The sequence below is a fragment of the Melospiza georgiana genome, chromosome 3 (genome assembly GCF_028018845.1).
Source record: "Melospiza georgiana isolate bMelGeo1 chromosome 3, bMelGeo1.pri, whole genome shotgun sequence".
Lineage (NCBI taxonomy): Eukaryota > Metazoa > Chordata > Aves > Passeriformes > Passerellidae > Melospiza > Melospiza georgiana.
In genome coordinates, this window is record NC_080432.1 from 105,303,680 (window position 1) to 105,318,297 (window position 14,618).

Here is a 14,618-nt window from a genome sequence, read left to right on the forward strand (position 1 = left end):
TCAAATATTCTTCCAGCTATGATTAATAACATTCCTTTGTCAACTACAAAAAACTTTTGCTGCGTGAGAAGCACACTTGCAGAAAAGCATAACTGACATACAGTTTGACATGAGAAGATATGCCAGACGAAGCTATGCCCCAAAATTGACATCCCAAATACTTATAGGTGAGTATATGCAGAGGACAACACACCAGCTTAAATTACAAGGCTTAGGTCAGTTCCATGCATTTTCACATCATCTGCAACATGACACGACATGACAGAGATCCAACAGGAAACACAACAGTTGTCAAAGCTAAGTTTTGCAACCTGTCAATGAAAATTCTCCTGTAATAAGCTGCACACACCATGTGGATGACTAATCAAGAAGTAGGCAAAAATGTTAAATAATACCAGTTACCCTCTCTCACATTCCTCAGTATCGGTAGTGTAGATGTATTTTATAGTAAATGTGAAATCATGCTGGATCTACCTGGAATTGTGAAGCAAGTATTCTTAAGACAAGAGCAAGGATTTCATGCTGCTGTAGAAGTACTCAGGAGCAGAGAGCTCAATGACCAGAAACCTGCAGTAATGAAAACCATCTTACAAATCTCACTGGTAACCATGCCTGGCCTTTAATAATGCAAAGCATGTGCAAGGGAAAAATTAATAAAGTAGTCTATACTTGGTGCTTCCATCTAAGTGTGAAAACCCTGCACCAGGTTTTGAGGATTTACTAATGTTTCTGCAAACTAAAAAGAAAAGAGATCTTCTATAATAAATGACTAGCAGGTTATATCAAGCTGGTCACTGAAAGATGGCTCTGAATCAAGTCAAAATAAGATTAACCTGCACTTCAAAGTGCTTCTGCTGCAAATCTGGGTAAACAATTCCCAAACTTGGATACTACTCTTGATTTTTTTCCACCCTTTCAGGCTTCAAGCAAATTACTTCCAAGAAAACTCTTGAGAGTTTTATTCCCTGTAATAAAGCCTGCAGAACCTTCTTAAATTGAAATTACCACCCTCTTACCACCAAACTCAGAGTAGAAAAAACAGTAGACATATTGAATTAACCCCAGCTGATGAGAGGGATAAATAAATATACAGATAAACAGAGGGAATGACAGGACTAACCAAAGAAATTCAGAATCATTTCATTCCACGTAAGGAATTGCAAAGGCATAAAGAGAGATGTCTAAAATAGTACACAAAATGTGCTTGTGACCTCATATTAACACAGACTGCAAAGACTAGTTATGCTCATCAATTCCATCTTGGGTCTTTAATACATAAAGTTTCATCCTCCTCGACATGATATTATCAAAATACTGTTTTTACATGATTCACTACAAGTATTTTCTGAAGTGGAAAATTCCATTTTTATGAAGTTCAGCAGCACATACTTTTTCGCCCAGCAATCTATCTTGAAATATCTTAAAAATGTGAGAACAGCTTTCTCTTTTTACTCTGCACTGAATATCAAGTTCTATATTAAAAAATATATTCCTTATCTTTCCCTCAAACAGGTTTAAAACATAGGAAAAGAAACATAATAAGTATTAGCAAGCCCCAAATAAATAAAATACAGTTTTCACAGCAAGCACATTATCAGAGCAATTAAAAAGAAAAGGAAAACAGAACTAAAATAAAAGCCATTTAGCTCTGACAGTGACTGATTTATATTATTATCCCACAGATAAAAAACATGTAGAAAGACATACTACATTTTACCAAGTTTTTACATTTTACCAAGTTTTCAAATAACTTTCCTTTTAACTGTAAATCTTCAAAAAAGAATTGGCTATTTAAGATGAAAATGAACAAAATGTACTATTGTGTAATGAGTCCGGAACATATTCTCCAGATGTTACTGTTCAAAGACATTTATATAAATCAGAACAAATCCAGGTCTTGCCAAACTGTTCTGGAAGAACCAGGCAAGCAAACTGCAGAATTCTTCACTTAAATCTATGCAAAAAGAAATAAGGATAACCAAACCCCAGGCTATTTAGGTTTTACTCAATCTACACACAAGTAGTCATTTTGAACTCTGAATGAAATGTTCCACCCTTAGCTTACATCCATGATGTCAAAAATTCTGAACTCCTTCCTTCTATCACATGCAATGTTTTAGAAAGGACCAGGACCTGTGCCAAAGAAGAACCATGTTTCTCCAGCAAGCTTGTAGTCTGCTTTTAAGCATCAAGATAACATTTTTCTATCTGCTTATAAAGAGAAGCCCTAACATTTATGCTACTTTAGGCAGAGTTTTTCCTCTTCCTCATAATAGTCTATGGTTACGTTCTAAAAGAACGTAAAAAACACCATGATTACTGATTCAAAATTCCACATAAAAACCTCAGAGTGTCTTCCCACCTGTTGAATTAAGACCCAACTACTAGTAGCTTTTGGGAGGCAGAACACACTGCCTTAATATATTGCATTACAGCCCATCCAAATTGTGTTCTTGTACTTCTTACCTTTGCACTGTAACATTTGGGACCACAAAAACCCAGAATCTCCATTAACAGATATCTGCTACCTTACCAGTCACATTAAGCGTGGTCTACACAATAAAAAACTTCGTGAAATCACTACCAAAAATATACACAATATAAACATTTTAAAGTATTTTATGTATTTTGGAGGCAAACTATCAGAATTGCTTTACAAACAACCCTATACTATATATACTCCTATTAGCTCAACTTCAAAAGGTTCTCCCATCATTTCATGCTACTAAAAGCCATCAAGACCTTAAGCAGTTTTTGCAAGCACATCCAAACTTCAGCCAACAACCTTCACCAAATACCATAAAAACATGTGGACAACTCTATCTTCTCACTCATGCTTTCCTCCACAGGCTTTATTTAAAACACAGAACTTGCTTTCAGGAGTTCTCTACAGCTAAAGCTCATAGAATAATATTGTGCTCAAGTAAATACTTATCTTCAAAGAATGACTACTATTTTTTTAGAAAAGCTGGTGCTCTGTGGGCATGGCTAAGTACAGCCATCTCCTGGCCAAATAAACAAAGACTTACGAATCAGTTTACTGGACTATAAATAAACTATTCATTTACTGAGAATGAAGTGTTCCCTGAAAACTCACACAGGTGTTTACATCTTAGACACAAGATCTACAGAATAACAACCAGGGATTACAGTGGATCAGTTGTTGTAAATAAACATTATTGCTCAAGACAAGCTAGCATTATCTTGGGACGTAAGAACAGAGAGCTGTAAGCAACCAGGTTTTACTCAGTAAAACACATGAGTAAAGTATCCAGTTTTGGATGCCCTATATCCTCCAGCTGCAGCAGCCAGAGTTCAGAGAAATTGATCAATAAAGAAAAGCTTCAAATCATAACAATAATCCTGCACTGGGACCATATGTGTAGGAAAGCAAGAGAAACTTCACCACTGAAGGCTAAAAACAGCCTTTGCCAGTTGATGTGTCCTAAAACATACCCTGTGCTTCAGAAAGAAAACATTGTAAGGAGGAGAGAAAGAAAAGAAAAACAAATATGGAAGTGATAAATAAAATCATTTTTAAAGCATCCAGCTGATTGCTAATGTGGCTAGGTCATCCTGACATAAGGAACATGAAGATACTATTTTCTTTCACAGCTACAACTGTGGTTTCATATGTAGTTCAGTCATTTGCTTTTTGCTGAGTTTGAAACTTGCCACAGGGGAAATTTCTGATTCAACTCTCCCTGTCCTCACAGGATTCAATACAAGTGTTACCTCTTCTCCTGATGTTCCTTTTTTGCCTGTAATTTATCAGTTTGCAAGAGAATATCCTGAACTTACTTAATAGACAGAAATTAGTTTTTACCATCTGCTCCCCATCTATTTCACACTTTTTTAAATATATGGTTTGGAAGAAAATAATCCTAGCAGCTATATTTACACTCCTAGCTGCATCAAAATAATAACAATAATAATAAAGCACAGGAAGGATTATATATAAAACAATCCTATAAGCTTGAAAATATTAGGGGAAAAAGAGAATTAAATTTCAAGTTACTGGTGCATTCCCCTTCCACTCTACATAACAAAACTGTAAAATGAGTAAGGAGAAAACAATGAAGCTGCTTATTACACATTTACTACTATCTGCATGTATTAATGTCTCTAGCCATGTGTGTACCTCAGTATTACCTAAAAGGAAATGATCTGAGATTGATTTTGTTTTATCCTACGTACATATAGGAGTGACACACAGTTGTTCTTACCAAGTTTCATTTTATCAAGCATCCACCCAGCAAAGAATTAGTGGCTGCACAGCAGCAGATTAGAAAAAAAACTTGGGGACTAAATCAGGCTGACAAACTGACAGCCAACACTGCATTGCTAATAAAGGTGGCAAACATCCCTCTAGAACATTTCAGCAATGTTACACAGAAACCTTGGGGAAAGCACTCTGTTCTAATTGACTGTGCTTCAGGGTATCATAAGCTACTGTGGGCACTACATCTCTGTGTGCACTGAGACACAAAAAGAGGGGAACAGCAATAACAGAGACCAAACAGAATAGATAAAAAATAAAAAGCCATGAGTCAAAAACTCTCCAATCAGTGATGGAACATTAACCAGAAAGGAAGAACCCTATCTTCCTCTTGTTCATGCTGTGATCACACAGAGGATCCCAAACAGTGACACATTAACCACACGAGCAAAAGACAAATTCATTCCAAAATATTTCAAAAGAACAACTGCTGCTGTATCTTCACAAAGATCAGCTTTGGCATCTCAGTCAGCTCTTTGTGAAGTAAGTTCAGAACTCCTGAGGGACACCATTAGGCCAAGTCTCTTACACCCTGGGCAAGCATTTGCTTCTGGTAGAAGATACCACAGTGACATCCTCTTGGAACTGAGACAATCTTTGAAATAAAAACTCTCATTCAATGTATTCACATTCTACCTGTATTTGCAAATAATTGCAAGGGAATTAAAATAGCATTATTCAGGAATTCCCCACTGAAAAGTAAAAGACTCATTTACACTACTCTTTCAGTCAAAAATAATTTTCAATAACTCAAAAACTTAGAAAACAATCTATTCAGGCCTGTAAATACTAATCTACTAATTTATCTAACTTATACAGTCACCTAAACTCCCTTGATGGCAAACAGAAGGACATTCCATGACAAGGAACTGCAGATTGCTGCACAATAGGGAACTGAGTGGAACCTCAAAAAGTATGCAAACTTCATCTGAAAAAGTGAACATACACACCAAAATAAGTCAGCTCCTACTCAAGCACTGCTATGGGGAAAGACCTGCCAAGCTCACCTTTCTTCTATTGGACTCTCAGAGTTCTGAGCAAGGACTGATCCTATTCCACAATCTCAAAATATCAAGCTATGAAATAGCCAGAAAGCTCCTGATCCTTACCCTTGCTAAGGACAATCTTTTGACATGGCAGCAAGTGCACATTAGATTCTCCCTTCAAGTGCAGACCAGACTGTATGAAAGAAAAATCACCACAGAGGCCAAATGACCACAGAGGCACTTAGAGATCAGGAAACCCTCAAGCTGTAGGTGTATGTAATTTTCACTTCTTAGCCACAGTAGGATAGAGAGGTCTTTTTCTTTTTTTCTTTTGAGTTACTCAAAAAACACCTGCCCTAGCATTGTTCTGAGTTACATCACTATTGCCAATCACTATTTCTGCTATTCTTATTTCTCAGTCTTCACTTCTGTCCAATTTCTCCACTTGTACCTGTGTTTTTTCCTCCCATTTCTTTACCTCCTATCATTTAATTCCTACCTCTATCTCCTCTATATTTCTGTCATGTGGATGATACTGATCTTTACATGTTGCTACTTTATTTGACACTTCAGGCAGAGCAACAGGACACATACTCCCATTCCAAGATAGTTGTTTCAACTCCATTTGCAGACTCAAAAACAAATGGGCAGCATTTTCTCTGAAGGATTGGCATAATAATGTACTTCACTTTAAAAAAAATTTAAAATGTTTGCACACATTACCTAGGCTATGGAAACACAGTAGGCAGTTTACATCACACTGTTCTGAGGACAGGAAACACCTCCAGAGAGCAGGACTATGGAACAGCACACATTCCTTATTTCAATAAAGATACTCTAAAGTTAGAAGATGTAACTTCTGGAAAACACTGAGAATCAAAAACCTGTCAGAGGGTGATGGGGAAGAAGATAGAAAATAAAACATGAATATGCCTTCCAGGGTACCAGATCAGAGAGAGGGGACAAAGGAAAAAAAACTGTACAACACTTATTTCCCTTAACTGAAAGGAGTACTCTGCATAAATACTTCAGAAAGTCTACTCATTTTCAGAATTATACAGTGACAGATTTTTAAACATTCAACTCAATGCCAGAAAACTGGAATAATGTATTTTAGACCTTCACATAAGATGCATAGGAACAAATATACCATCTTTAGTCACACTATCATGAAAATTAAATTTCCACACACTGACTTACTTACATACCATTCCTTAATTAAATATTTTTAAACATAATTCCTGGCAGCATGTTAAAAATTCATATGCTCAAAAGGTTGCATTTATTTCCTTAAAAAGTCAATGAGCTTTCCTTCACTTACTAGTACAGGCCTCTGGCTATGTTTATACAATGTAACTCTGCACTGGAAAAAAAAAATAAGCAGCTTTTCTATTTAATGACCAATTTATTCTAAAAGCAAATTTTTTTTCTGTCTCTCCAGAGAGACTTCAGCAACATTCTGGACACCAACCAACATCTCTATAATACTACTACTGAGTATTACTATATTGTAGTTCTTCCTACTATAATATTAGATTATATTTAGACCTTAACCTCTATAGAAGTGCTTTAAAATGAACTATCAGTTTTTATCAAAATAACAACTTACAGGCAAAGACTGCCACCTAGTGATCTTAATTATCTACAGAGAAAAAGAAAGTAAACAAATGAAACAAAAGTCAGCTCCTCTTCCAGGATAGAAGGAAAAAAAACCCATTTTTTCCTTCATATTTTATATCAACATAGAGAAACAACATCACATTATGTTACTTGCATCACCTACTATAATTTGACAGTAAATTCAGGAGGGGGATGGGGAAAGAGTCAGTAAGTGTAGGTTATCTGCCTCATAAGATTCATCAGGTTGGTTGGTCGTCACTTCCATCTGCAATTCCTCCTTATTTTACAGGGAGTCTAGCCTTTTCATAATACAAGCATTCCATCTAGAACTTATTTAATCTCTGAGATTGCACTGATAGGCAGACACACCCCTCAAAACACTGTATTCTTTCAATTTTTGCACTTTCAGTCTTTTCTGTTTCTCCTCAGCATTCTAACTATATTTTCAGTACATGCTCCAGTTCATCTTTGCCATTCCCTCTTCATCCATTGTCTGTTTTCTACAGAATTTCACTGTCAGTGAACAAAGAAGCCGAGTTATCTGTGTCCTCGTATCTGCCTTACAAAACTGAATTCCCATTCTGTAAGTGAGTCCTAAAATCAGGACCTTATTTTCAGACTCTCTTCCTGTTCAAACTTGTATTTCCTCTTATTCACTCTGAAGAGGTTAGTACCCTTTTTGAGCAAATGGCAATACTAGTTTAATTAGTCCTTGTTCAATGTTCATGTAAGTACAATTGTACTTCATATAAGTACAATTCCCATGTTCCCTCTCACATTTTAAAGGAGTTCTTTCCAAATATTCCTGAAGTCACATAATAGCTTCCTCAAAAATCTCATTAAAAATCATTGATATTATACTCATGAAATAAACCTGACCCTAGCTAGACTGCTGATGTGCTGTGACTGCTGCTTATCATGCTGATTAGCACAGTGTAAACAGTCCTTTGCACACCCTCCACAGACCCCCTGTGCTCAGTCAGGGCTGTCACAGTCTTTGAACAGCACTGGTACATTGGAATACACTACCAATAAAATATCACTACAAAGATTAAATAATCTCTTTTCTTCATGCCAATATTTTATGTCTGTCTTACATCAAAAAAACAATCAAATGACCCCTCACAGCACTACCCTAACAATATAAAGTTTGTCCCCTCTGTCTTTTAAACTGGAGATGTTCACTAAAACACAAGAAGGTTGCTTATGCAACCATCTGCTTCTTTTACTTACTTCCCAAATAACATCTGTTGCCTCTGTTTCCAGCAACTGGTTGCTGCCTCAGAGGCCTGATTTTCATATGGAGTCTAGTACCCACAGCCAATATATCACACCAGTTACAGAACTATACCTCAGTCTCAACAAGCAGCACTGAAGATCAAGGCTAACAGAAGTTCTATCTCTTATGTGTAAACTAGAGAGCAAGAGAACATCTACATAATAACTGAAGCAGAGAAGCAAGGCAACAAAATATGGTTGTGCTTCTGAAACTTCTTAGAAGTATAGTCTTCATCCTCTCTCTTTTTGGTTTACTCAAAAAAATGTGGATGTTTGTTCTCCGACATGGCTGTAACGCATCTTAATTATCGTTAAATAGATTTAATCACTTGCTGCCAAAGGTGCAAGTCATCTCTGTGCCCTGAAGAAAGTAAGCTGCTGAAACTAAATATGTTATAACCTCTTATTCTCTGTAACAGCCCATTGGGGGAGTAGCAATTGCCAAATTAAAAGCTGTATCATGTTACTGTCTCCACAACCAGTTTCCAAGACTTGTAAAATGCTATACACTAATTAGCCTGCATACATGAAACATTGATTTTACGGTTTTTTAGCATTCCAGTAACAACACTTCTCACAGCAAAATGGGTAAAAAAAAAAAAGCAGTGATGTTAATATGAAACTGATGTCAGATTTATAAATTACATAAACTTACCATACTTGTCTCGCAAGCCAACTGTACATCTGAAGACTCCACCAAAGGCCACGTCTTCACCAAATATAACTGAAAATAATAACAGCAGGGGAGGCTAACATTACTCCAACACATCTTACTTTCAAAGGCTTTTATATGAGACACTAACAAAAGTAACTCCTAACACTTCATTTCACTTCAAGACCTAAGAATTTCTCATGCACAGCCTGACTATAACAAATGAAGAACAAAGGTTAATGAGGAATCAGAACACAGCTGTCTTAAAACAGAATTCATGAAAATTATTCTGCTAGGCTTATTAGCTATGTACTTTTTTGAAATATCCTATAGTAACATAGTGTCTAAAACTGTGTCTAAAAATGAATAAAATCCCAGAAAGCAATTACACTCAGTCACATATGAGTCATTGAAATTAAGCCTTCTGCTTCAACTGGTAACCATTTTCATTCTTCATCCACAGACTTCAATAAATACAATGTTTTGAAAACCATCAAATTGAAGTTTTTTTCAAAATATCAATCCAATATGAAATGTCAAGCCTTCTCCAAACATACTTGCCAGACCCCTGAAGAGTGACTTCAAAGGAACTCCTCTACAGAAAACATGACTACTTAATAACTAGGACAGTTCTCAGTATTTAACACTACTATTCTTGTAGTTAATAAAGTTTTATTACTTAAAGCATTTGCCTTTAAAACTTGGCTTCATATCAACTAATCTATTTGTGAGGTTTTTTCCTTGAATTTAGGGGATGGTTATGTCTAATTTTCTTAGAACAGTTTTGTTATCTGCTTCACAGAAACAACTATTGCCCAATTAAAATTTTTAAGCATGTAAGATGTGCAGCAATATCACCAATAGCTGTTTGCATGAACCAGGGTCAGTTCTGATTATTCCACAATTCTTCAATATTCTCCATATTCTAAAGGACACAAAATAATAAGTTAACCTTCTTGCCTTTCAAATACTATTCTTAATGAAATAAAATAAATTTTGCATTGGAATCACTAAAAGGGATTAGCATACTTGTGCTAATCACATCAGTGACACCACTTAAAGAAAAATGAATTCTATAAAGCTGTAAAACGAACACACTCATCATGTGTATGATTGCACTATGTCCCTAAATCACTTCTCTAATTTTTAACAATAATTTGGGTGGGGTTTCATGTACTTAAAATCTTTGCAAGTCCTTTCTGTTACTCATATGGCTGACTTTTGGGCCAGCTGGCATCTACAAAAAATATTCCCATTTAATGCTGGTATTCACAAACTCGAATGGATTTACTCATTCAGTTCAGCCACTGAAATGTATTTTCTTGGAGACATTCTAATTCTGATCAACACAAATATGAGGATTTCCACACTTAAACAACAATTGCTCAATTCCCATACAACTAAAAACATATGAAGGACATGTTTTCCATTGTGAAAAGTCCAAATTAGTTCAGTAAGTGTGGTGATTCTGAGAACTCACATCTGGACTGGAGAACACCAACATGGTCTTGCAAAGGGCTTTACAAAGACTAAGCCCTGCCAAGCTGAGGAGCAAGACTGGAACCTTAGAGCAACTGGTTCTCTAAAGGCTCAAGATTATATATGAGTCTAGTCTCCTGATGGACTAACACTACTTGCTTTTATAAGGCTGATTCTACAGAAATGGCAATAAAATCTGTTATTGGCCCTAATTTACCCTCAGTTGTCTAAATTTAACCTAATTGAGGAGTATATAGAACAGCTGAGATTGAGAGGGAACATATACAGGCATAGTACTGCACACAACGCACACAAGAATTTGTTCCAACAGATTAGACAATTGGTCAAAATTTAGACTGAGCAGTGATTCAAGCAGTGACAAAAAGGGCTACTAACAAACTAAAAAGCAAACCCAAAATTACACAAGATGATGCAGCCTTAGCAGCTGTGTGTTCATGGCATGAAGCATCTCTTTCAGATATCTGGCCATCATCATGCCTTTGTTGGGACAACAGAAGCAAAAGACCTCCTGTTATATATAAGAATTAAAAGTGGAGTAAATAGTTTTGTGCAATAGTTTACCATAAGGCTTTTTAATCCTGCTATAATGAAGCAGCATCTTCCAAGTCATGGGTTATCCAGACCACAAAAGCCTAGGAAATCTTACACTGCTTATGGACAACAATGAACAGAAAACAGTAAAGCTATAAATTCATTTTGGAGGGCAGGGAAGAAAGCAGAATGCACAGAGCAAGGAATATATGGGCTCATAAAAAATACCAGCTTTAGGGAACAGAAAGTTTAAGAAATGTAAAGTAATGTTTACATTTTTAAAACTCTGACTAGTGGGACTCAAGATGCCCTCAAGGACAGTTCTCATCAGTAATACTTTAAACATGGTAAGTAATGTATCTTCTGTCCTCACTTTCAAGTGAAATACACAGAGCTAATACAGAAGATACAATTGCATTTTAGACCATATAATCCGTTAGTTATCTGTTAATGCAACACATTTTTAAGATTTGAGATCGAAGTGTAGTAATAACTTATTTAAAAACTTCACAGGCCATAAGAAATACATTAAATATTATACATAGATAGGCAAACCAAAACACAATTTATATAAAGCAAAATACACTAACAAGTATAAGGTACCTGCAGTTGGATCTTTGGCTAAAACATTGTCCAAGGCACTTGTTATGGATTGGAAGAGATTCATCTTCTGAGTTTGCCCTGTGTGGAAGTGATCATTCCAAAATTTAATTTGGTTCAAAAGACAAAGTACATTAGAAAACACTGGTGCAAACATGTTCAAAAACTTAACCATCAAAAACAAGATCTCTGCTAGGAATACCCAAGATTCATTTGTTGAATAAAATTAAATTATGGGATAGATGGGATTGAGCATGGTATACTTGGCTTTCCCAAGGACTATAATTCCACTTCCAATTCCTTTTTCAAAAAACTATGCTCTTGCCTGGAGCAAATGTAGCTTTGCAAAGCTCAAGCACTGGGAAGAATGCCTTCCTTTTCAAAGGAAGAAACCAACATATTATTGTTTTGAGGACTGGGATAATCCCCTTACTAAAATTTACTGAAGCTTACTTTATCATTCTTTAATCACATTTCTTTAAGCTCCAGTCTTTCCCATTTACAGACATCTATTACTATCAGAAATTTTCTAGACCACTGGCCTGCTCTCTGCACTGCAGTTAGTAAGTGTCTGAAGCTTCAAATCCATACTTCAAAGAAAGAAACTTGGTACTGAAGTAAAGCAAGCTGTTTAATTCAAACAAAGGCTACCAGAATGCCCTTCTTCATTCCAGCACTTTTGGGAAAAACAAGAAGACCTGAAAGCAAAGATGGACCAAAACAGTAGCCTAGTCCTCACCACTGTGACCAATTCAGACTCTCCAAGCAAATAAAATAATTCTTAAAAGAAACCAAGTAAGAAATTGCTTGGCTGACATTTGATAGATCTTTAACTGGCAAAACCTCTGAAGTCATGACTAGAAGCCACAGTCCAGGAGAATTCTACCTACTAAAACACAGAGTGTGTAAAATTAAAGAGATAAATAAGATTATTAGATGAAGATCCCACACAAACTAACGGGAGTTAGAATTCAGAAAGGTGAACTACATTCTTTTCCCAGTAATTATAGTACCTCTCAACAACCATTCACCTTCCCTTTCTTCTAAGTCTTTAAATAATGTTAGTATTTTTTGTTAGACTCATGTCACACCACACCTGAGTAGCTGCACAGTTGCATTCCTACACATTCCTATGCTTGGTAACTTCACTTATACTTTAGGTGCCCCTTTAAGGAGAGGAAAATGTGGAAAAGAAAATGTTATGGGAACTGTTCAAGTTTTACAAAAGCCCTAACAAAATTCACAAATTCAAGAGAAGAAAAGCCCAGGAATAGCAGATGCTTCTCTTTCCCTAGTTGTCCACATTAGTACTTAGGTTATCTTATCTTTCCTACAAGATACCATCCTTCCAGTATTTGATATAAATAAATGGCTATTACTTAAGCAACTTTCAGAAACTCCTCACCATGACAGTTCTAACCTGTTTCTCTTGCTTATAACACAGGCCTTTGTATAAGGCCCACAGAAGAAAGGGGGAACAAACTGTGCCTTTTAGATTTGAGCTGTGAAGCTGGAAAAGCAATAGCTCAACAATATCAGGACCAGCAGTGCCATAATTTTATCTCACTTCCACTGCTTTTCACAGAATTTCAATGTGTATTTTGACTCACAGGGAATTAGATTTCTACTAATTAATGGCAGTAACTGGCATGCCACTCCAGAGCTTCTTTGCACGGTCTCAAGCAGGGACCTGCCATATGTGGCACCCGGTCGCCTGTACATCTTTGTCACTAAGGGAAACTCTGTTTCTCTTGGTCCTGATCAAGAAGCAACACCAAGGCATCCAACCAAGTAACAAGTTTTCTAGAGGACAGCGAGGTTCACGTGATAGAAACAGCTGTTCTGCAGCTGGCAGGCTTCTTCCAGGAAAACTCAGCACTAGCCATTTCCAGGGATGCATCTCAGAAATAAAAGTCAAACGCCAGGCGCTGCTCATTCCCAAGTTATCTGTGTTTACTCTCAACCATGTGACCACGAGGATGACCTCGAACCTTTCGGCGGACAGCAGTCTTTATTCACCATAGGTTTATTATCACACTCATGACCTAAGCACGCAATACAAAAACCAGGATAGATGTCAATTCGCTAAGTTACTGCTAGAAGCTTTTGGTCTAGGACAGGGGCCGAGGATGGCCTGGCAGGTCTGAGCCCACGATGGGCCCATCTAGCGCAGCTGTGGCTCCGACAGCCGGAGCCATTTCGCCACCCCGCTGTCGAGGGGGCCTGCCGGCCCCGCCAGCGGCCTACGGGCCCTTCCCACCCGAGCCCGGGATTTCTGGCTCAACCCGCGGCTGGAAGGGCCGAGGACACAGCGGGGTCACGCGGCCGTGCGGATGCCCCCACCGGCCCCGGCCCGACTGGCAGCGCCCCACGGGGCCCTGGGCGGGCTCTGCCTCCCTCCCTCCCGTCCCGGACGGGGTTGTTGGCGGCCTCCGCCAAGAAGGCGGGGGTGACAGGACGGACCCGGCGGCAGAGCGAGGTTGAGGCCGGCCTGCGGGGTGGACCCCGGCCAGCCGCGCTCTCACCGTACTCGCTGGGCGCCGGGTCCGGCTGGAAAGAGAAGTGCGCGGCGGTCCGGCGGGGAGCGCCCGGCAGCGGGGCCAGGCGGCCCCAGAGCCCGGCGGGGAGCGCCGCACGCAGCGCCCGCCCCGCCGCCGCCATCGCCGCGATGCCGGGCCCTCCGCCGGCTGCGCGTTCTAAAGAGGCGGGGTCCCGGGCCGCCCTCCCATTGGCCAGCGCCGCGGGGGCACGCACCAATCAGCGGCGGCTCCGCGGTGGGTGGGGGGAGGGTGGGGTTTGCTGCGGTTTGCTGCGTGCGCGCAGGGGGTGTGGCCTGGGGGGGCCGGGGGCGCGGGCACGAGCACGAGCACGAGCACGAGCACGAGCACGGGCACGAGCACGAGCACGGGCACGAGCACGAGCACGCGCACGCGCACGCGCACGCGCGCGGCTGCCGTGAGCGCGCCGCGAGGGCGGGAGCGCGCTGCTCCTGCGCCCTCACAGTTACCGGGACAGCTACGAGGCACGGCCGCAGCCATGGGTACAGGCACAGCCATGGACTCAATCATAGGCACGGCCACGGGAGGCCTCGCCTCGTTGCTGTCGCAGTCACAGCTGAAACCAAAGGCTTCACCTCTCCCCTTAAACTCTTTTCTTTTCTTCCACTGCAGGG

General features: G+C 39.2%; 1 protein-coding gene across 1 annotated transcript in view; it reads right to left on the bottom strand.

Moving 5' to 3' along the window:
- BCKDHB (branched chain keto acid dehydrogenase E1 subunit beta) overlaps positions 1-14,079 on the bottom strand; it is a 109,656-nt gene extending 95,577 nt beyond the window's left edge. The window contains exons 1-3 of the mRNA XM_058021015.1: positions 13,972-14,079; positions 11,450-11,527; positions 8,819-8,887 (exon numbers count right to left, since the gene is read on the bottom strand). Of these exons, the coding sequence (XP_057876998.1) occupies positions 8,819-8,887; positions 11,450-11,513 (133 nt within the window). The 5' untranslated portion in view covers positions 11,514-11,527; positions 13,972-14,079. The remainder of the gene's footprint in view (positions 1-8,818; positions 8,888-11,449; positions 11,528-13,971) is intronic.
- Positions 14,080-14,618: the final 539 nt, after the last annotated feature.